We start from the raw sequence: 23269 nt of genomic DNA, 5'->3' as shown, positions 1-23269 counted from the left end.
GTGTGTGCTTTTCTCGTTAGTCTTCAAAACCAAGAATCAAAGTGTTTTGGGATATCCTTGTGAATATAGTAGTTAACACACATTGAAACATGCCTCTTTCCATAAATGTGTTTTTTCACTTCTTAATCAATTTTGTAATTTTTTTTTTAATGTGAGTGTCACCATATTTTACCAGGTATACTGAGATATGGTTCTTTGGCTATTAGGAAATAATTTATTTCCTGAATGTGAAATGTATTGGAAAATATTGCTATTATTGTATAACTGAATATGTTGGGCCTTCAGTGGTTACTGTTAGTAGTCCTGACTCAAAGCACCTAGTAGGTTAATTCTTAGTAATATAAGAACAGTGCTGATGTGGGAGAATACACTGATCTGTCTCAAAGTTTTGATGTGTGAATAGTTATTACCAAGGTGGAAAGAAAAAAGAAACTCTGCTTTTATCTGTATGTTTTTCTCATCATTTGCATTCGTTTTAGTCTTCTTGGTACTCATGAATAATCTTTTCATTAAAAAAATGACATTTTGAGTTGTTGCATTTTGGTTTTCTTCAGTAAGGTTCTCTGTCCTTACCACCCCACCCCACCCCAAGTAAATAAAAAATAATTCTCATCATGTATCTGGGACACTCCCGATTTGTCTTTTGACTGAGTCAAAGCTGAGAGAACTGTTAGAGTCAGTGTTAGCGCTGAGAGTCAGATAATTTGAAGATTGATCATTTAGGATACAGTCAGAGCATGAATTTGATTCAGTATTTCCCCTATCACCAAAGGTATGATCTGCTTTATCTTCTGTCTATATTTTAGTCCTGGTAGAGATTTATGATCTAAATCCAAGTGTGGAGGAGGAAGAGATTTAATTTTGAAAAACATAGACCTGCTTTCTTCAGACTATCAGAAGTTAGCTGTTAATTTTGCTTTGGATGAAACTGACAACACACTAATTGTGAATTCTCTTCATAGTGGGTAAACCTCACAAGTGCAACTACTGTGGACGAAGCTACAAGCAGCGCAGTTCACTGGAGGAGCACAAGGAGCGCTGCCACAACTATCTCCAGAATGTCAGCATGGAGGCTGCCGGGCAGGTCATGAGTCATCATGGTGGGTAGACATGGCGCTCCCCACTTCCGTTCCCCTCTCCACCTCTTCTGCAGTTTTTCATGGGTTAAATAGTTCTCGCTGCCTTTCATTTTAAGAAGAAAATCTTACTTTGTTTAAAAGAATTTTAGATCACATTCACCCTGCATGGAATTACCTTCTTAAGCATTTGAAAACAAGTTGAGCTTTGGGACAGTTTACAAACCAGCTATATTGAGGTTTTGTGATACTCCCACATTATTTCTCAGAACTGGAGTCTGTATTAACATAATAATGGCAGCTGACCTTGAATACACCAAAGGAAGGTACTATTTACTCTCCTCTTTCATTGGTTGCACCAAATAGTTAGAGATGGTTCCTATAAGTCAGTAGGTTTCCCTAAAAGATGTAATTGGTTACTTGTGTATTTTCATTCCTCTTAGGTAAGTGATCAGTGATCTAATTGGAAGTTTCTCCAAACTGTCCTGTGATTTATTTTGGAAACTACTGATTTTGCTTTCAACAAGTGTGGAGAACAATCTAGACCAAAATTAAGCACCACTTTCCTCCACAGAAATCAAACCCCAAGCCAAAACATTCTAGTCTCCACAATGCACAGTAGCAGATAGGAGGGCAGTCCCTCAGGTTTATCAGTTAATAATGCTGTATTACTGAAAAATTAATAGTAGTAAATCAGTCTTACAAAGGAAAGTAATTAATTTCAATTCTTTAGATTTGGATCTGTCTTGTTCTACTAATTATATTTTTATGCTGAACAATTTTATTATCCATAGACGTTCATACAAAAATCTTCACTTATTGGTACATTTATATCTTTTATATAAAACATATTTGACCAATATTAAATAGTATAATTGGGGAACACTAGAGTCACTTTTAAATGATAAATACCTATTTAGTGATTTATACATAGCTCAAGGATTATTTGTTGGGTTTCTGATTGTTTTATATAGTGCACATTGTGAAACTGTGTTTATTGAACAGCTAGTGATTATATGTTGTTGAAAAGTATTTTTTAAATAAAATGCTTTGTTATCCTTAATAATTGAAGCATTTCTTTGTATTGAGGATAGTTTATATAACATAAAGAATCAGATTTAATTCTGTTCATTGTTGTGAGTTCATTTCTTTTTATATTGTTATCATTATTAACTATAATTTTTAAAAACCTGTCTGTTTTAAGTCTTAGTAAATTTGATATTACAAGCTTGCATTATCTGGGCTTGTGAGGGTCCCAGACCATAGGGGTTAAAATGGTGGGCCTAGGAGTCCAGCAAAGCTGGTCTGGATATGTGGCGTCTGAGTGTGTTACTCATAGGCTTGGTATGAGAATTAAATGTAATTGGATGTGCAATAAACACCCAGGAAGTACTTCCTTTTGCTGTTACGTTTCCAGGCATTAAATATTAAGAAATTGTAAATGTTCCATCCCCTTTAAATTTACGATGCTTGCCAGCATTAACTTAGGCATTCGAGGTTTTCTTTGCCTACTAAGCACACCATTTCTGTGTATCCGCCTTTAGAGGTGGTCTGAGGCAGGGTAGCTGCTACAGGCTTGGGGGCATGCCAGAGTTTCCAAAGACACCTTATGGCACTGCCACTTTTCTATATAATGCTCTTTTATTGCACTTTCGACATTTGATTGGATTATTCTATTAATTCATTTTCCCATTCATAGTTATGTATGAGACTCTGTGTTGCACGCACATCTGAATGAGTCTCTCTAAAAGACTTTATATTGTTACAGGGAGATAAGGTGTGTATAAATAATTACAGTCAACACTTAACTTGCTGTTGGCAGTTTAACCTAATATAGAATAAGTGCTGACAGTTTAAACAAGTGTGTTTTTGGGGGAAGAAAAAGACTTCTAAACAACTGCAGTCTCAGCATCAACCTCATTTCCCAGATCGCTTTGCCCTTGGCAGGGAAAGGCCCGTTACAGGTGGGTGGCTCTGAAGCTGAAATAGAGGAGAGAGAGTGGGGAAAGGGAACGGAGAGAGCAGGGCACTGAGCCGAGGAGGCGGGGGAGCGGCGGTTTCGATATCATCTATAGACCCAAGTAGTCAATATTGGATATCGTTTTAACCAATGAAGTCTATATTAATGCCATTTCATGCTGTACTTTTTCTAGGTGTATTATAATAATAATTTGAGATTGTCCTTCATCTTCTTTTCCCTTTGTTAACCTACTTAGTGGAGAATTGATTGCATGAGATAGGAATTGATAAATGCCATAAGAGAGAAAAATATGAGTAAAATGCTACTAGTGTTCCTCATCAACATTATCTTGTGTACATAGCTTGGTTTGTGTCTCCTTTTAAACAGAGCCACGTTGAAATCATTTTTATCCCCTTCCCTCTCTTACTATCTCTTACTATCTTCTTACATCTTATCTATATTTTTGTCTTTTCTTCTTGGGGTGGGTATGGGGGTTACCATCGTTGAGATTGCCATTAGCTCCCTGAAATTAATTACTATTCCTTTATTTTCATATTTGACGTAGTTATATTTCCTAGCCTCTCTCTCCCAAAACATGTTCTTCCCTATGTTGGCTCTTCTAATGAGAAAGTGTCTGAAGTCAAAGTAGCATTTGCACTTAATTCAGGAAACATGCATCAAGGGCTTGCTATGTGGCACATTCTATGGAACATTCTGGGGATGTAAAGATAAATGGACACAATGTCTTTCTTACATTTATAGTCTGGTAGGAAATACCTACTTAAAAAATGAAATGAAGCACATGCTCTAATGATGGCATATATATGCTTCTCCAGACGCACAGATGCAGAGGTGACCTAACTCTGTCTGGAAAAGACAAGGAAAGCTTCTTACGTGCAGTGTTTGATCCGTGCATGAGGATGAGAAAAAATTGCATACATCAGACAGATTCACAGAGAATGTACATTCCAGGCAGAAAAGTTAGCTGCAGGCTAAAACTTAGAGGTAGCAAAGAATATTAACAGGTTCCTGGAAGTTGAACGTAGTTGCAGTTAAAGGAGTGGTAGGAAATGAGATTGAAATAATAGGTTGTGATGCAACGATAGAGACTTTTATGCTTATCTAATGTTTGAATTTCATTGGGGTGATCAACTTTGTGTCTCCTAAAGAAATATGTCACCAATGCAGACTATAGGGTAGATGCCTGACTGGCATGCTGGGAGAGACTGGAAGTGAGAATGCCAAGAAAATGATGAACAGGCAGTAACAGAAGAGAAGAGGGTGAAACAGGAAGACATGTTTATCAGGTAGAATAAAACATTCTTCAGTTTGGTGGAAATGGAAAAATAATGACATAGGTTTGGAGATAATAAAGATACTAATGAATTGGGTTTTATGGCAGATTGTCTTATTTGAAAGTTATTTTATGCCTATTGTTCAAGTCTTTTCAGCTTGAAGAAAAAGCTTTAAAAATCAAAGTACATAATTAACTTTTCCCTCTTGCCTGAAGACAAAAACAAAAGTATTAACCATAAAGGTAGCCAACTTTAAAGAAAGAATGTATATGTTTAGGTTTATGGTTTGAATTATTTGGCAAAAGGAATTTCTTTATGGCAAAAGCATGGAGACATAATTGGAAACCTACAGACTTTTTAGTAGGTTAAACCTTATTTCCGTTGGGTGACATGCCCTTCATTAGTCCTTTAGTAAGCATCCATTGAATATAATATTTGTCTCACATCAAAAAAGGTATGAAAGATTCACAGTCAAATAAAATGCAACCTCTACCCTAAGGTCATTTACCAACTATTGGAAGAAGTTGACCAGTAAACCAACATTTAGAATACTGTGTGATAGGCGTTATGGGGACACAGAGGACAGATATCTAAATCACGCTGTGTTTCCAAGAGGAATTTCTAAGGAAAGTTATGTTTGAGTGGAGTTTTGAAAGTCAAGATAGCCACCTAAATAAGTGGAGATGGGTGTTTCATGTAGAGACAACAGCATGTGTAAAGAAATACAAGTCTAAAAGAACATGGTGGGATGAGGACCTACAAGCAGCTATGCACAATCAGAGCCCAGTTTGTAAATGTAAGAAGAAATTGGAAGGTTATAAAGCTAGAGATATAGGCTGTGGACAGGGCCTCAAGGGCCTATTGTGTTAAGCAAAGAATTTGTAATTTATCCTAAAAACAATTATTATATTAACATTTTATTATTAGAAATGTGGGAGAAAGATCAGCAGAGCTGAGATACAGACAAATAGACCATTGCAACAATCTACTGATTGGTTGAGTTGGGCTTAGTAGCATGCAATATGCAGAAGAGTTAGGTAATTCAGAGCAACTATAGATGTAAAATCTAAAACACTTGGTATCTCCTTGTAGGTGTATCAAGAAAGATGGTAGGAAGGAGGAGGGACAGGAGACTGGGTAAAAGGAAGAAGTCTAGGATTTGCCAAAATTATCTATTATAATAGCATGGATGACCAGTTAGACAGTAGTGTCATTCCCTGAGATGGAAATCAGGAAAATAGGGGAAAGTTGGAGAGGTAAATGGAGATTTGTTTTTGAACACAGTATCTTTTAGGTACCTGTGAGAGACAGCCAAGTGAAACTAAGAAAAAGTTGAATCTATATGAGTATATCTCAAGCTCTTGAGAGAGGTATGGGTAGAAAATAAAGATGTGGGAAGCATTATTATGTAGGTAGTAGCCTGAAGTAATAGGCTTTATAAGGTTACATGGGTAAGTATAGCGTGAGACATCTAGAAGGCCAAGAATACATCAGGAAGAAAAAAAAGAGCCATGAAGATTAGTAAGAGCCGAGGGCTTGGAAATGGAAAGAGTGATTTCACAGACGCCAAAGCAAGTTTCAGCACTATCCAATGTTCTCAAGAAAATAGCTAAGGTAACTGAAACGTTTCTTATAGATTCAGCAACACAGAGAAAATCTATGACAGTATAGAAGGCATCTGTTTTCACCTGCCCTATATACCTTTCTTCTTCTTTTGATAACGAGACTTTCATTTCCCTTTAGAAAACTGTCTCCCATTGCATGAAATCATGGCGGGACTGTCAGTCTTGGTGCCCTGCCCCCTTCTGGCCAGGGGATGGATATGTGACCTAATCTAGGTCCCTCGGACTGTGTCTTCTTGGAATTTGAAATTTGAGTGGATTGTTCAGTACAATATGTTGGGAATACTTTTAAGGTTCTGTATGAGTTATTAATGTAATGAGATAATGAAATAATTCAAGCATAAATCTATTTTTATCCTGGTTATAATTTCAAAAATAACATCAAGGAAGGTATTTGGTTATGAAGTTTGCTCTGACAAGTGAAGTTAGCATATTGATACTTTCTTAGCCTAGAGGGATGTCTCACTATGTGATTGATGCATTATTGAGTTAATTGGAGAACTTATTTTGTGTTTCAGGCAATATATATCCACAAACATTTTGATGAGTTGCTCCCAGATCCATGAAAGCAAAAAAATTCAGATTCGTTATGTAATTGAGAAAATGTATCAGATATGTTCCCAGTGGCCGAGCTAAAAATATGTCAAACTTGTTTATAAAAAGTCAATATTTAAATTATGTCTACAAAGAATATTAGTATAGTGATTAAGAGCCCAGTCTCTGGAGCCAGACTTCCTAAGTTCAACTCATATATTCCTTACTAACTAGATGTAAACCCTGAGGAAATTGCTTAACATCTCTAGGTCTTTGTTTCCCCATCTGTAAAATGGAGATGGTAATTGTACCTCTCTCAGGAGGTTGTGGAAAGCGTTAAATGAATTATTAAATGCAAAGCCTTCCAACGGAACTTAACACATCACATACAACAGCTATTGTTGTTGTTATTATTATCATTGTCAATATGGTAGAAACAAGACTAATATTTGATATGTAAAGGACCGTTGTAAAGTAGAATTTAGACCAGACCCCTGCCGAAGTCATTGTTTTCAGTTCACATGCACTTCATTGAACTTGGGACAAATCATCTGAATTGAGGTGGATGTGGTGTGGGACAGTTCCCACACCCAGGTTTCGTTCTGAGTGTTAAGTGTGTGCAAATATGAAAATTCAAGGTGAGACTTAGAGCAAAACTGCCAAGTTTTAGACTACTCATTTCAAAACTAATTAGTATATTCAATTTTGGGGCAAACCCTATTAACCAGTTTTGCTGTTTTTTAGCAAAATTTAGAACTTTTTTTCTTTTCCTTTTTCATTTTGGGTCTTGGTCTGTGACATATTTTCATCTTTGGTCTATAGTTATTTGGTCTGTAGTTATTATTTTTTAATAATGTAGTAAGTGTCTGTGAATCCACCACCCAAAACGAAAGTTAAGGTTTTGATAATAACCTGTATCTAATTACATGGTTCCCCGCCACATCACCACTGATACTCCATCCTCCTGTCCCCCTTATTTGAATTCTATGGTCATCTTTTCTTCGCTTTACTGTTTAAGTTTGTTTTCTTTTCTTTTTTAAGTTTTAGTTGTTTCTCAAGAGGACATAATATTTTATGTAATATAAGGGGGGCATACTTTTCCACTTGAGAACATCATTAATTATATCAGTATAGAAAATGTGCTAAGTGTTTCCTTCTTTCTTAATCTCATCTTGGAATGTTTTTTCCAAATAAACATGCAATAATTGCAGAATGCTTTGCTGTTCATAACCAGAGGACCTCTTATAAAACAGAGATTGAAGATTAAATTTTTCTGGCCCATCAAGCAGACTATATTAGGTTAACCCAACACATAGATTGAATGTCAATCTCTTTAAATATGTCCAATTTAGGAAAACATTTTTCTGATGCCGTTTTTCAAAACCAGCAACCCGCATTGCTTATTAAATAGGTCACCTGAATTGTGTACTGGATTTTCATCTCTTGCTCGCTCACGTTCTTTTAGTGTCTGCCCTTATAAATGAGAGCGGACTGTGTTTCACACAGTGGGACTCCCCTTTGCAAATGAAAGGGGCAGAATAAGTCATTTTACACTGCATGCTGAACAAGTAAAGATGCCCTGAGATATGAAATCTTTAGGTTTCCCAACAGTTCTGGCCCAGGTAGAGTTGGAGAAAGCAACAATAATCCAGAAGTAATCAGTTGTGGTGTTTCCTATGAATGTTGGTTTTAACCAGTTAATCTCAATCTGCCTCACTCTGTTAAATGTTCTTTGACAGTATTTTTATTCAAAGACAACTTTTACAAGTCCTTTGTCTACACTACAAATATCAATATCTAACGTCAATATCTATGAGCTAGTAGTTTAAGCCCATCGTAACTCAGATACATGGGATAAACAGGGAGCAACGTCGGAGAGTTTATGTCACATGAGTGAGAGCAGTTTAGTGAGTAGATATGCCAGTTTGGAAATGGATTCTGTGCTCCTGCTGAAGAGCTCTTTTTAAAAATAAACGATAATCCTAAAGCTGCCACAGCTGACTGTGCGTAGACATGTTCAGAACTGGATCTCCTTCAGAAAGGCTGCTTCAGCCTCTGCCAGTGGGGCTACCTGCTCGCTCGGCTCATAACATAGAACATCTGCTACAAGAAAATACACGGGTGAAAAACAAAAAAAGCGCTGGTTAAACATTGTGCTGTTATTCTGTGTGTCTGTTGAAGTTTTCCTCCAAAACACGTTGACTGACTTACATTGTTTTACAAAACTAAACTCCCAAAGCCTTGAGAACAGTGCAGTCCTAAAGTAGTATTGATTTTGATCAATGTTAAAAACACTTTCAGGAGGAGTAAGATGAGAAACAAGATGAACATGTTTGCCACCAATAGTGGCAACAGTTTATGTCATTGATCTGAGAGAGACTCAGATACAAACAAATCCTCTGTGTGTGTGAGTAAAGTTACCGTGTACTTTAACATAGAGGTTATCTTTCTACTGGCTTTGATTCAAGCATACTGGCTTATGTTTGTATAGCACATATTGAGATGGCAAATCCAGCTTTGTACCTATAATATGTTGAAGAAATCATCAGATTGCGTTTTTTGTATGGTTTCATATAGTACCTCCTATAGAAGATTGTAAGGAACAAGAGCCTATTATGGACAACAATATTTCTCTGGTGCCTTTTGAGAGACCTGCTGTCATAGAGAAGCTCACGGGGAATATGGGAAAACGTAAAAGCTCCACTCCACAAAAGTTTGTGGGTAAGCATTACAAATGCTTTTATTTCTTTAAAAGGTGATTTTAATGGGCGAAGACATGCTCCCATGTATTAGAAATATATATGGTGTATTTCAGTTCATGGAATAAATGCCAATCTCTTTTCTCCATTATTCTTTTCTACTTTATGTTACTCTATGTCTCTCTCTCACACACACACACACACACACACACACACACACACACACACACACACGCACACACGCACACTCTCTCTCTCTCTCTTAGGTATATGGGCCAAAGAAAGAGAAATAAAAGAAAGACTAACAGTAAGTTGTATCTCAAAATGCAATGATACAAAGGGAAATAGCATGTAAAAATAAAATATTCATTTGTTTAAAAAATAATACGTAAGGGAAACAGTGTAGCCTGTTAGCCAGTTTTGCAGTGTGTTTTTAAATCTGAATTAGCACCAGGTTTTTAAATTGTTTTTCTTTACATGATGTTAATGTTTTCAGTATTTGGGATGAAGAGAATTTTTTTAAATTCTGCATTAAAAAAATAATGCAGCAATCTACATTCAAGATACTTGGATCTGTATTTCATATTTTGATCTTTGTTTCCATCCAGCTCTGATTTTGAACTGAAAAGATTAAATACGATGTATTAGACTTTCCTTTTTCATTTCCAAGCCCTAAGATGTTGTTTGATACACTCCAAGAGTTGGCATCTTTCTGCATACTGTAAGCCATATGTCTCTGAGGATACAGAAAGCATCTAATTTTTAAAAAGACTATAGGAATAATAGAGATTTAATATAAAGAATTATTATTAATTGTAAATGTGATATATGTATTCTTATAGACTTTATATTAGGTAGAAATTAGAAGAAATAAAAATCTTCAAATAGATGCTCCCATCCTGGTGACAGAGATCATTCTGGAACATCTTATGTGGGTTGAGTGGTGATGGGGAGAAAATAGTTTCTTTGGTTATTTCAGGGAGGAAAGGGTAATAAAGTTCTACTACTCCAATAAACACTTAGAAGGAGGTTTCCTTTCAAATTAAAATTGAAGAACTAACAAATCACCAAAATTTAAGAGAAACTAGAGAGATGAATTGACAGCTCATTGAATGGAGGCTGAGGGTCCCCCTCAGGATTGCAGCTTATCCAAATCAGTTTACAGCCCCTGAGAGTCGATGCAAAGGCCTGCCATGGGTCCTGCTAACTCTTCTGTTTTCTTTCTTCCTTTTTATAAGTAACTTTTTTTTAAATGCCATTTTATCTGTTTTTACAATTGATTAATTTGATGGCTGTCCATTAAATGCCTCTATCTCAATGAGATACTAGTGTAGTTGGGAAAATATGAAATCCATTACTATTCTTTCTGTCTTCTGAATCTATTTAGTTCTGCTTTTTGTAACATTTTCATGGTTTTTATGACTTAGAGATGCTTCTCTTAATTTGATTTGATGACACTCCTTAGAAAAGAGGAACAGATTTTTTAAATTTATATTTTGAAGTAATGACATTAGATTTTTATTAGGAATTTGGTGCTCTTTTTTTTCTTTATTTGGATTCTGTCCTAGTAATAATATATAACAATCACATAGTAACTGTTGGGTCCTCGGGAAAGTCATGACATATTTTTCTATGTTTTTCAATGCAAAAAATGCGTCCTGACTTTCCCGACAACCCAATATTTCTATGTTTGAAATGAAAAACTTCATCATTCCATAGTCACTATAAATTACTTTTTACTATATCCCTCAGTTAAATACTGTTATTTGACCCTAGCAAGCACTGCAGGCCAATGATTGCTGAGCTTTCTGCATATCTATTTGTCTCCTTCTCTCTTTTCTTATCTATTCAGCTTAGGTTCCATGGTTCACCACTTTTCCCACCCTTTCGTCAGTATTCTGGACTCCCCTGCCTTGTCCTGTCACCGTCTCCTGGTGAGACCCCACTCTCTAGTGAAGCCAACTGAGGCTCTTTTCCATCCCTACATAGCTGCTAATACTTTTGGAGAAAATCCTACAGCCTTACAGATTGGTGTCACGATAGGTAAATGAATAGCTGATCTCAAATATCAGTTGTCCCACCCTACTATGTAGCAGTCTCCCTTTAATCCATCCCTGAATAGTCCTCTCTGCTACTTAACCACTGTGGCCGTTTCAGCCTTTCTCTGCTCTCTGCAAATGTGCTATCTCACCTCTTGATGATATTATATCTAGATTCACAGGGAATAAAATCAGTTAAAATGATTTCAGTATAATATCACTAATCCTATAGGATTATGTGCATCCACCTGAATGATTCTTCTTTTCTCTTTGTTTCAATGAGAGAAACAAATCTTTCTGATTAAGGTTAATTTCTTCTTATGCTCTGGAATTCTCCTATCCTAGCTCCCCAAATACCTTACACTATTATTTTCCTCTTCCTCACATATATTTCAACCTCTCCCCTCTATTGGCATTGTTATTTCAGTATTTAATGTGATAAACTCTCATGGAAAGAAAAACAAAAAAAACAAAAGCCTTCCCTTAGACCCGGGTCTCCTTCCAGCTGGTATCTATTATGCTTTCTCCTTCTCTTCAAAAATGAAGTTGTACAAAGAGTTCTCTACACTTACTTTCCCAATCCCTTTCTTCCTACCTGTTCCCCAGTCTATGCAGCCTGCCTGGCTTCCCTTTGGTGCACTGGAATTATTCTCATTGAGTTCACCACCAGCTTCCATAGTGCCAAATCCACTGGACCCTTTCTAGACTATCTTACACAACTCCTAGAGGGCATTTGCCTCTATTGATGAATTCCTTTTTTTAATTTATTTTTTTTATTTTTTATTATTAGTCTCAGGTGTATACAGAACAATGCACTAGTTATCCTTTACACCCCTCACAAAGTAACAATCCCCCCTCCCCCATCCATTGCCCTCCCACCCCCGATATCATACTTATCTATTACAATTCCATTGACTCCATTCCCACTCTCTACTCCACATCCTGTGATTATATGTATATATAATTATAGTTGACATACAATATTATTCAACATCAGCTTCAGAAATACAGTGTGGTGGTCAGGCCTCTACACCGTCTATGAAGTGGTCTCCCTAACAAGACATGAGTCTAAAAAACTGAATAAATGAGAAATGTAAACAGAAATAATCTCAGAGACACAGAGGAAAAACTGATGAATTCCTTTTGAAGTACTGTCTTTCCTTGGTTTCTATGGCATTGACCTCTCTTGAGTATCTTCCCACCTCTCTGACTGCTCTTTCTCAGTCTTCTTGATGGATTTACACCTAACAGCTATGCAAATGGAGGCAAAAGAACTAATGGAAGCCTCTATTCAGGTGCCCAAATATTTTAATATAAACCAAGCTAAAAAAAGGTTATGTTTTATCCTTCTAACTTAGAAGAGTGAATTCAAGTGAAGATAGAATTCTCAGATTCCTTGGCGTTCCACACCAGACCTTAGCATCACAGGCAGAACAGACCCCTGGCCTAGAGCCAGTCCCCCTCTTGGACACACTCTTGGTTCTGACCAGTACCAAAAGGAGCCTCATGCACACACGTGTAGGCACCTCAGCCTGCACATTCAAGTTCTTTTCACATCTGTACCCACACATAGCACGTGAATAGTAGTGTGTCAGCCATTCCTCGAGCCGAAGGGTGTGCATACCAGCAGCACAACTGGTATTCAGGAGGGTGGACCCTTTGGAGAGGATTGTGCTAACCTCGGGTGCAAGCTCAGAGCCATTCGGGCAAGGAATTCTGGGGTCCCAGGTGGCTAGAATATGGCCCAGGGAGGAAGCTCCAGGTAGATACTTCCCCTGGCCCTGCACATTCCTCATTCCATGAGGATCAAAGCCCAGGATCAAAGGCCCGATGCAGGCATCCCACTTGCCCTGGTCTCTGGGCAGGCATACAAACCTTGTTGTTCATTCAGTTTCTATTGTTGACCTTGTCTTCTTCACACTTTACCTATTCATGAGTGATACCATCTATTCCCATGGTTTCAGAAGTTACTTTCTACCAACTGATGACCCTCATCTCTACATCTCAAGCCCACACCTCTCTCTCTTGAGTTGGAGACTGTACCTCAGTACCAGCTGGACATAACTCTTACTCATAGTTTTCCCCAAACTGAATTTATCGTCTTTTCTATCTCCTTGCCATCCAGTAAGTTTCCTGGGCCAGAAACCTGGACTTCGTGCTTAACTTCTTTCTCTTTCTCATTCTCTATATCTAAATGATCCCCAAGTCTTAGCAACTCCATTTTCTACATTTCTCTTCATGCCATTGGATTTCCTCCACTTCCACCATCACTATACTAGCTCAGGCCACTTTGGTCCCCTATAGCAGCAACTTCCTAGACCACCTTGCTAATTAGATATCTGGTAAAATCACATTCCTGTTTAATCCTTTGAGTGCTTATTGCTCTCAGGATAAAATTCAAATTCCTTAGCTGTTGAATGAGCCCGAAATTCTATGACTCCATCGTTCTCATCTGTTTTCACACTCAGCCATTGTGAAGTATATGTAATGTCTGGAAGGAGTCATACCCTGTTGTCTCTGAGCCTTTTTACTAGCTGCCCCATCCCCACATTCCTTTACTTGGCTAATATTTGCCATCACATTTGTATTGCTGATGCCACTTCTCTCAAGAAGTCGTCTTTTAGCCCCCTAGTGTGAGATATGTATTCCTCATATTTGACCCCGTAGCACATATCCCACATATTATAAATGATCCCTAAATTGCTGTCACTCCCTCCAAACTGTAAACTCTTTGAGAATATAGATTAGGTTTGTGTAGCTTAACTTTTAAACTTTTGGCATTGCAGTATCTTAAATTGGATTCCATGAGATAATTTCTCATTTTTTTCCTTCCATTTTCATTGCTCTGATCATTACCCTGATCTCACTTAGGGGAACCTTTCTTCAATCCTGAGATAATACTAGCTACCTGAAAGTGCTTTTCCAGAATGCAGTTCTGTGGATCAATATTTCCTATCCACACTACAAGTCAGACAAGTCAGACAACAACATACTAAACATTTATAAGAAGACCACGTATATTTTTATGAAGCATTTATCTGTAAGAATATAACTATCAGAATAACTAGGTAATTAGTAGGAGGCTACATTGTTTCAGTAGCAGAAATTTAAAAAGATAAAATATTCTGTCCAAAGTTGGTGATATCTGAAGGAGAAAAAGTAAAATTACTTCTCTTGTCCTATGCACCAAACTCTTTTATGTTAATGTTAGATATTATGTTGAAGTAAAATACTAAAATAAAATTAAATTTGTTGAAGTAAATAGTAAAGGGAAAACTACAAACATTATCCTTCAATGATAAAAGAGCACAGAAAACTGACAATGGGTGTACATACCAGAACCATTTCACACGTGTCTGAATAAGAAAGGGGTGATGTAAAAATGAACAATTACTCCTTTTGAGAAACAAAACAACAAAACAATATTTTCCAAGTTTATAAGTACTTTTGGAAGTAACTCCTCTTTTTAAATAGCCCCAAATATCATGCAATTTATCAGACAATACAACTTTTAACAGTATTTTAATAGTGACTTTTTTGAGCTCTCCAGAATGACATATACTGGCCCTGTAACTGTTTTTAATATAGCAGCTAAATCAGCCAAATTAATCCTACACAACAGTGAAGTGACAGATGTTATAACCAGATTATTCTCACTTTTATGATCTTTGTGTCTTGGTCACTGATGTTTAAAATGTGCAACAACAAGCATAGTCTCTGACTTATTTTCACCTGGTATTTCTTCTTTTTCCTATAGTTGCTGATGTCTAGACAAGTGGAAATTTTAATAGCTAATGAAAATAAGATAACGCACTCAATCATACCTTTCAGGCTGGATGCATTTTCATGATGGCATCAGAACAAGTGCAAATGGCTTGTGAAATTTTTATTACTAATCCTCTTTGCAGGTTTAGAGTTTGCAGGTTTGTGAGTCTCAGCAGAATTAAAGAGCCCAAATACTTGATCCAAAGAATAAGATATACCATATTATGGGAAATGGATTTGATTAGTTAGCTTTGTACTTCTATATTTTTAATTCAACCATTAATTCTGTTGTATCATTTTCTTTTCCCTTTTTACTTTCCTTCCCCTCTCTCTTTCAGGGGAAAAGCTCATGCGATTCAGCTACCCAGACATTCACTTTGATATGAACTTAACATATGAGAAGGAGGCTGAGCTGATGCAGTCTCATATGATGGACCAAGCCATCAACAATGCAATCACCTACCTTGGAGCTGAGGCCCTTCACCCTCTGATGCAGCACCCGCCAAGCACAATCGCTGAGGTGGCCCCAGTTATAAGCTCAGCTTATTCTCAGGTCTATCATCCAAATAGGATAGAAAGACCCATTAGCAGGGAAACCTCTGATAGTCATGAAAACAACATGGATGGCCCTATCTCTCTCATCAGACCAAAGAGTCGACCCCAGGAAAGAGAGGCCTCTCCCAGCAATAGCTGCCTGGATTCTACTGACTCAGAAAGCAGCCATGATGACCACCAGTCCTACCAAGGAAACCCTGCCTTAAATCCCAAGAGGAAACAGAGCCCAGCTTACATGAAGGAGGATGCCAAGGCTTTGGATGCCACCAAGGCTCCTAAGGGCTCTCTGAAGGACATCTACAAAGTCTTCAATGGAGAAGGAGAACAGATTAGGGCCTTCAAGTGTGAGCACTGCCGAGTCCTTTTCCTAGACCATGTCATGTACACCATTCACATGGGTTGCCATGGCTACCGGGACCCACTGGAATGCAACATCTGTGGCTACAGAAGCCAGGACCGTTATGAGTTTTCATCACACATCGTTCGAGGGGAGCACACATTCCACTAGGCCTTTCCATTCCAAAGGGGACCCCTATGAAGTAACAAACTGCACATGAAGAAATACTGCACTTACAATCCCACCTTCCCTAAGATGTTGACATATCTTTTTTTTTTAATATTATTACTGTCATTAATTCTTATTTTGTGGACGCAGTGTCTTTGCTCTGCCTAATTAAAATGAGGAAGAAACAGAAGAGATAAGGGACCGGGGATACTGTTTCTTGATAAGTTGGCTGGTTAATTTTGTGGGAATTTTAAGAGCAGTTCATTTCTGCCATGCATAGATATAAGGTATATCATGCTTTGGGGAAAAAAAATCACTTGATTCATATCGATTCACCTAAGAGATTCTGATTTGCCACCGATGTTCAGGATTCTGATTGAAGGCAGGAGTTTTCTGGGGAGGACTTTCACAGTTTAAAATGGTCTAAGTAATTTAATGCTTCAAAGAAGAATTGGTTTCAAAATTTAAACTGTTGTTTTTTGTTTTTGTTTTTTTCCCTCTAGAGATCACGGAACACACATACATTGTTATTTTCAGTGAGAACTCCTTGGATGGGTCGTTGTTGTGGGTTCTATGTTTACTTCCCCTATGGAATTTATAATCCAGTATGTTATACACTGTACCATAGAGCAAACTTTTTAAACTACAGGTAGTTATGGACACCTGTGATACACCTGAGGTCCTATGATCTTATTTTTCTAAACTTAAGCACTGTTTTTCCATAGTTTTGATGACTGGCATTTTATAGACACCCTGGCAGCCTTACTTTGAACACCTTTAATGAATAGTATTTTCACCTAGTTTTCAGAATAACAAATGGTCTAAGAGTGGCTTAGCAGCAGTCCGTAGATTCCAGAAGGGACCTCTACTTTTCCTAAATTTGTTTGGGAGGTTTTCTTTTAACATTGTAATGTGATGGTCGCATAGTATAAGTTGTTTCTAAAATATGCTTATGATTGTCACTTTATCAGCATTTAATCAGTGTTAACCAATCAGCAGAAAAATATAATTAGGCTAACAGTGGGGGTAGGGGAACCCACTCAGAAATCTCTTTTCTGGTATTTGTCTTTTCACTGTTTTTCTCAAGCTGTGACCACCCAGTGTTCTGTCCATAGTCCATCCATCTTTTACTTTTCCAGTGGAATGTCTTGAAAATCTTACTATAGGCTATTTCTTTCGAAATCCCCTCGGAGCAATTGCTAATTTGATCTGAAATGTGGTAATGTGAACTCCATAAGGTTATGGCACTAGGGCTATTTATTCTAGTATTTCTTCAATAATAACACTTACCACATTTAGTGCAAGAAAAGGGGACTTCTTTGTTACCTATACATTGGACTATAGAGAAAACCGAAAACTCAGCTTATTTTTACCCTTTGTGGAGCACAAAATGCAACCGAACTCCCAAGCAAAAGTGACAATATCCTGCACATTTTTCCGTCTCAGAAGCGTTCAGCTCCTTATAAGTCTTTGTCAGAAATGAATCTCAAGCCCTTAGTACAGAAAATGTTCTTCGTGTAATCCATACCTGTTACTGTATTTCATGTGCAGATTTTAATTTCATTTCTATGGGTGCTTTAATTTTTCTTCGCAGTCCAACAGCATTAGAGGGGAGGAGCCAAGTGAAATTGATGGGCGTCTTTTTGAGGGACACACTTGAAGGCAGAACTCTCTGCTTGTGTTTGGGGAGAGCAGCCCTGGGTGTGACTGGTTGACCTGATAACCATTGATGAATGCTGAAATTCTATGAAGCAGTGACGCATAGCTGCTCTACAATAATAATTAAATAGGATGCTGAAACTATGTTTCTTTATACTGTATCCTGTGCAAATTATCAAGACTAGAGAACTATGGACACATAGGCAAATCTGGCTCTCCCCTCATTTTCTAGTTTCCCATCTGCTTATTTAAGCAACTTCTAAGCACTAACACAGCCAGCACTAAGCCAAAATGGTTACAACTCAGCTCTTTTACCAGCCCTGTCGTCATTATTTTTAGAAAAATATCCACATTGTTTCTTTAAATCTAAGAGAAAGCACCAAAACAGAGATGTGACATGTTTTAAATGGACTATCAACTGTCATTTTTTTCTGCATGTTTTGGTATGTTGGCACATTATGAACATACAATTTATTCAAAGGTTACGCATGTCTTTGAGACACCCCCCCAACGCATCCACCCTAACCACTCATAAATAATTGGAATTGTATTTTTCCTTTTGGAAGTAGGCAGATCATTTAAGGTCAGCGATTGTGTATTTTACAGAAATTTAAGGAAACATTTGGATGGTAGTCAGTAGGTTCATAACCTCGGCTGTGTGTGAGTTGCTCCTGGCCTTACCTGTGAGCTTTCCTCCTGCTTACTGTGTTTTTTTTTCTTTCTTTTTTTCTTTTTGTTTACTGTGTGAACAATCGTGTACCTACTTGCCCTGGGTGAAACTGAATTTAGGTGGACCTGAAGAGTTGTCTATACCCTCATGAAGATAGCACTCAGGCACTCTCCTTTTCTGATTTAATCTTTTTTGGAACCTGTTTTATTGAAGGGACTTAATATTTGTGAGAGTGTATTTGCTACAAGTGTCTACTTGTAATTTCTTCGCCTCATGATAGGAGGAACAGAAAGAAACACAGATGGCTCAGGGTGTGGCAGGGGCAAGTGAGGACAAGGTCAATTGAAACGCATAGGTTCGGAAGAATTTTTGTGGACACAGTACTTTCTGGGGAAATCTGGATGGCTATATTTGCATGCCTCTTCTTCACAAAAGGAAATAAGCAAGGTGGTAGCACCTAAAAATAAGCTTGAGGGCCAGACACCAAATAAATCAAGTTTATATAACAGTTATATGCCCAGTTTATTTAGGTGAGATTTCACAATACAAAGTATTTGAGGGGCATAGAAATGGGTTAGCCTCCGTGTTTCCCAGTCTGGCAAAAATTCAGAAATTCATCACATTGCTTTGCCCTAATTTTACCTAGAATTTTATCTCTAGCTCCTGTTGGAGAAGTGTGCGGCCTCTCTCTAATAGCGGTCAGTCACTTTAAAAGCCATTCTAACCTGGCTTTTTAAAGAGTGAAAGTGACCAAAAAGCAGATGGGAAGAAATTTCAAGTTGTTGAAACATTCCGTTGAGAATTTTCTGGAGGGACAAAATGGGAGAGTGCGAGACCAGGATTTAGACAAGGTAGGAGTCTCTCCTACATACATGAAAGCAGCAGTGTGTACACACACATGCATCCTTTTAAAGAAAATTCACGAAAAGAAGTGATTAGAGTGATCAGATGTGTTACAAGAACATAGAGGGTGAACTGCTGTTAATCCCTGAGCAGTTTAGTAGGTTCACTTTTTGCCAGATTGTATTAAGAAATATCGGAGAAATGACTAGTGTGTCTTTAGGACTATTTTCAACTATTAAACCTTGTTTCTTTACTGACCACTTCCAGAACAAATCAAAACAATCAAAAAAGAAGGGATTTGAAGCTGATTTGATATAACCTCCAAAGTGAAAGAAACACAGATTACTTCGGGATAGGAAAACACAGAAAAGAAAATTATCAGCTGGTATTTGTGGACAAATGGAGACAAACAAGAATATTTTACTGAGCTGGATATTTTTATTTATAGCATTTGTGTCTCGGTTGTACACCTCACAGAACCCACCATGAAGTCATTATTTTATATAAATGCTTGACAAAATTTACATCAGTGGAGGCATTTGATGAAAATTAGGTTTATTTTCCAAATGTTAATTCATTCTATCTCTACAATGATTCCATAAAGTAGAAAAAGAACTGAAAAGTCTGCAAAAATACAAATAAAAAATTGTATGCCCTTAGTTTCAAGACAGAACTTAGATTATAAGAGGTACTGGCTGTGCTATTTTTTTAACTTTAAATTGTTCGTTTTACAAAAAGGGATGTTACATGTGTGATCTTTAGTTATATCTTATATATTATTTCAGTAGGTACTATATGAAGATTATTCTAAAACAGAAATTCCCCAAATGCAAAGGAAAAAAAAGAGTGGGAGTGAAATTGAAGTTTGTATATATGAAAGTTATCTTAGAAATATTTTTAAATCTCCAGTTTCTGCAAAATAATTAAAATATACAGTAACTGGTCTCTTAATATCCTGAATTTAATGTATTAAATACTTAGAAAATTTCTTTATATTGGTGCCTTTTTAAAATGCATTGAGAGAGTGTTGGTAAGCTGTTGGAGCCTTACAACACTTTTATTATGTGTTTTTAAAAATCACTTAAAATTGAGTCCTATATAATTTATCTTTGTGTTCTTAGGGCAAAACTGTTAGAGGAATTTCCAATACAGACTTCCAGGTCCTCTGTGTAAAGTAAAAGGAAATTTTGAAATCAGATTTTAATATCTTTTTAGTTAGCATTTCTGAATACCATTACAAGATTATGCAGGTAAAACATGAGGTAAATGGACGTTTTATCTGTGAATTGCATTATGGTATGTTTTTGTTTTGTTTTTAAGGAACAATAAGGTCTAGTATCATGGAAGGCTTTATTAGTGGAATTTTTGGTCAGTAAAACACAGTATTGTGGAATTTCATCTAATGACTAGTGTCGTGCTGGTCTGAGAAACTCTGTATTCTAATCTGTTAATGTTTTAAGAAATAATGTAAAGAAGCAGGTAATTCTCCTTGAACAAAACAAAACTGAACAGTCATATCACATTGTGTTCTCCAAATTATAATCTCAAATGGTTTCCTACCATGGTTGTGTATTACTTGCAATGGATGTGTTAGGATATGACAGCTTTTAAAAAAAAAAAATCAAGAGCTGTTTGTTATACAAAGTAAATGTCATATGACCAAGAAGCTGTGATATGCTAGTGTTTCTTCTTATCATAGTGTATTGCTGCTAGGCCAAATAATGACACCTTCAATATTTTTACATTTATTGCAGAAACCTAAAAATTTGGAATTTCCATAAGGTTTTTATGTAACATTCTATTTCTAGCTTTTTAGTTTTCTCTTGCTGTACTGTAAGTTTGTGGATATTTTTCACATGCACTCGTAGATTTGTTCCTAATTCTGTTTATGGGTTTTTCCTCCCATAACATTGCATTTGTATATTTTCTGTATAAATTTGTTGTGAATTAACCTTTGCCCATACAGAGAATGGTACGTGAATGACCAGTTTTCTAAGATGCCCTTTTTATTGTGAATAAAATATAAATTTAGAGGCCCTCTGCTAAGCCACAAAGAATAGCATATAACTTCATCTAGGTACAGATAAGCCTGTTTGCAGTTAATTGGGCCCTTCAAATTACCTCAAGTGACACAGTAAGAAAAGCTTCTCAAATGGGTGGAAGTCACTGAATCCCCTACTATGCACTTATCAGGATTCTACCTAATTTAATTTACTGGAAATGAATTTTTTAAATTGAATACACTGTAACAAGAGGAGGACTCTGGGTTTTGTTTTTGTTTTCTTTTGTGTTTGTTTTTTAAAGTAGTTCAATTTCTGAAACTGTGATAAACAAAAAAAATTGACTGTCAAGCACTCAGATTTTGAACACAAGTCACTTCCCCTTCTGTGTAACGAAGTTCGTTGTTATCTCGTCTCAAATTGTGTCTACTCGCCCCCTCCTCATTTCTCCTGTGCCGTGTTCCTTCGTCGTCGTCTCTGGAGCTCTCTCTTTCTCTTCTCTCTTTCCCCCTACCAGTTTGCAGATGAGGTTAACTCTCATTTCCAAATCATGGGTCCCTTAAGTCTCAATTTTTGGCGTGTTGGCTATATAATCTGCTGACATATTTTTATACTCAAGTGTAGTTTTATATTAAAAAGAAAAGTAGTTGGATTAAAAATGGTAAGGCATACAACCCTTATGTTACTTTCACTTTCAAATATTGGGTACCTAAAATATGATTTCAGAGATTATGTAATCATAAGATGGTATGTTTGCCTGCCTTATTTGTTAAATTTTGTGTTCTGATTTGGTTTTCCTCCTAAAGTGTATATTATGAGAGAGTAAACATTTTTTTTTTGCAAGTATTTAGGAAGATGTTAAAAATGTAAAGCAAAAAGTCTTAATTGTCTTCCCTTTGGGAGAAAATGCTTTAACGTGACTATAATATTATTCCAGGTTCGGAGGGGGCTCTCCAGGCCCCATATTTGCTCTTAACAGTTGGATCTTTTAGACCACGTGTTATTTGCAATCCCAGAATGATGGCTTCTGCTACTTAGTTTAAAAGATATTTTTCTTTTCTTTCTGTACAAGTGCAATACTTTCATTGAAGTCTTAAAAACTAGGGTTATTTTTTGTTTGTTTTGTTTTCTAACCTGTTCTTCAGTTAATGACAAAAAGAAACCCTTGAAAATCATGGTATGTTAGTTAAAAGACACAACAAGCAAAGAGTAAAAACACTGTACAGTCAAAAGATTAGAGAATGTGGAAATCATTGGTCTAATCTCATGGTACTTTTATTTAGGCCTAAATTCCCATTGAAATTGGTCATCTGTTGCCTGAGAAATGTGTCCTAAAGTTGAAATTCTTAAAGACTGAATTATCTCTTTAGGCCCTTGCATAATGTTTTAAATTAAGAACCTAATTTTTTTTTATTTTGATTTTCTCCTTTTGACAATGAACTTTCAAATAAAAACAAAGCACTTAGCTCAATTTTAAACACTTAACCTGTCACTTATTGGAGAAAATTTTTAAGAAATATTTGGAGCACTTCTGTTTTCATACAAATTTAAGTAAGAAGTATTTTTCGTATCATACATATTTATATGTAGTATGTTGGTTTTCCTTTTTTATACCTGTGTCCCTATAGTAAAACTGCTGTAATGTAAATACATATTTTGTTAAAAGATAACATTTCTTTGGCATTTCTCTTAAAGGCAGTTACTGCATTTGTACAGTATGTGTCTTGGCCATTTTAGATTATTTTTTCTTTAACAATACCAAAGGTAATTAGACTACTTTTAAAACTAATTGCTTGACAGTTTCTAGGATATTTTGAGTTTTAGCAGCAAAAAAAAAAAAAAAGAAAAAGGAAAAAAATAGATCAAACCAGTAAACCTCATTTTTTTTCAAACTAATAATTTGGGAAAATAAAAGCTATTGTTTAAAGAAGAATTATATATAAATATATATGTAAAATTGAAATTCCAGACCTTGTATGTCAGGTTTGCTCAGTGTAATGTAGTTTTTTGGTTTTTTTTTTAAGGCTCAAATACCATACCTCAGAAA

General features: G+C 36.5%; 1 protein-coding gene across 9 annotated transcripts in view; it reads left to right on the top strand.

The window, feature by feature from the left end:
• Positions 1 to 23068, top strand: part of IKZF2 (IKAROS family zinc finger 2) — a 151323-nt gene extending 128255 nt beyond the window's left edge. For 7 of the 9 annotated variants that reach the window (XM_019668914.1, XM_019668911.1, XM_019668915.1 and 4 more), the window contains exons 6-8: positions 963 to 1100; positions 9065 to 9208; positions 15329 to 23068. In XM_019668914.1, the coding sequence (XP_019524459.1) occupies positions 963 to 1100; positions 9065 to 9208; positions 15329 to 16053 (1007 nt within the window). In that variant the 3' untranslated portion in view covers positions 16054 to 23068. The remainder of the gene's footprint in view (positions 1 to 962; positions 1101 to 9064; positions 9209 to 15328) is intronic. The other 2 variants (XM_019668919.1, XM_019668918.1) reach the window with 1 other exon arrangement.
• Positions 23069 to 23269: the final 201 nt, after the last annotated feature.

Source organism: Hipposideros armiger, unplaced genomic scaffold (assembly GCF_001890085.2).
Source record: "Hipposideros armiger isolate ML-2016 unplaced genomic scaffold, ASM189008v1 scaffold_543, whole genome shotgun sequence".
NCBI classification, from domain to species: Eukaryota; Metazoa; Chordata; class Mammalia; order Chiroptera; family Hipposideridae; genus Hipposideros; species Hipposideros armiger.
Note: the sequence above shows the minus strand (reverse complement) of the source record. Positions and strands in the feature narration are given on the sequence as shown.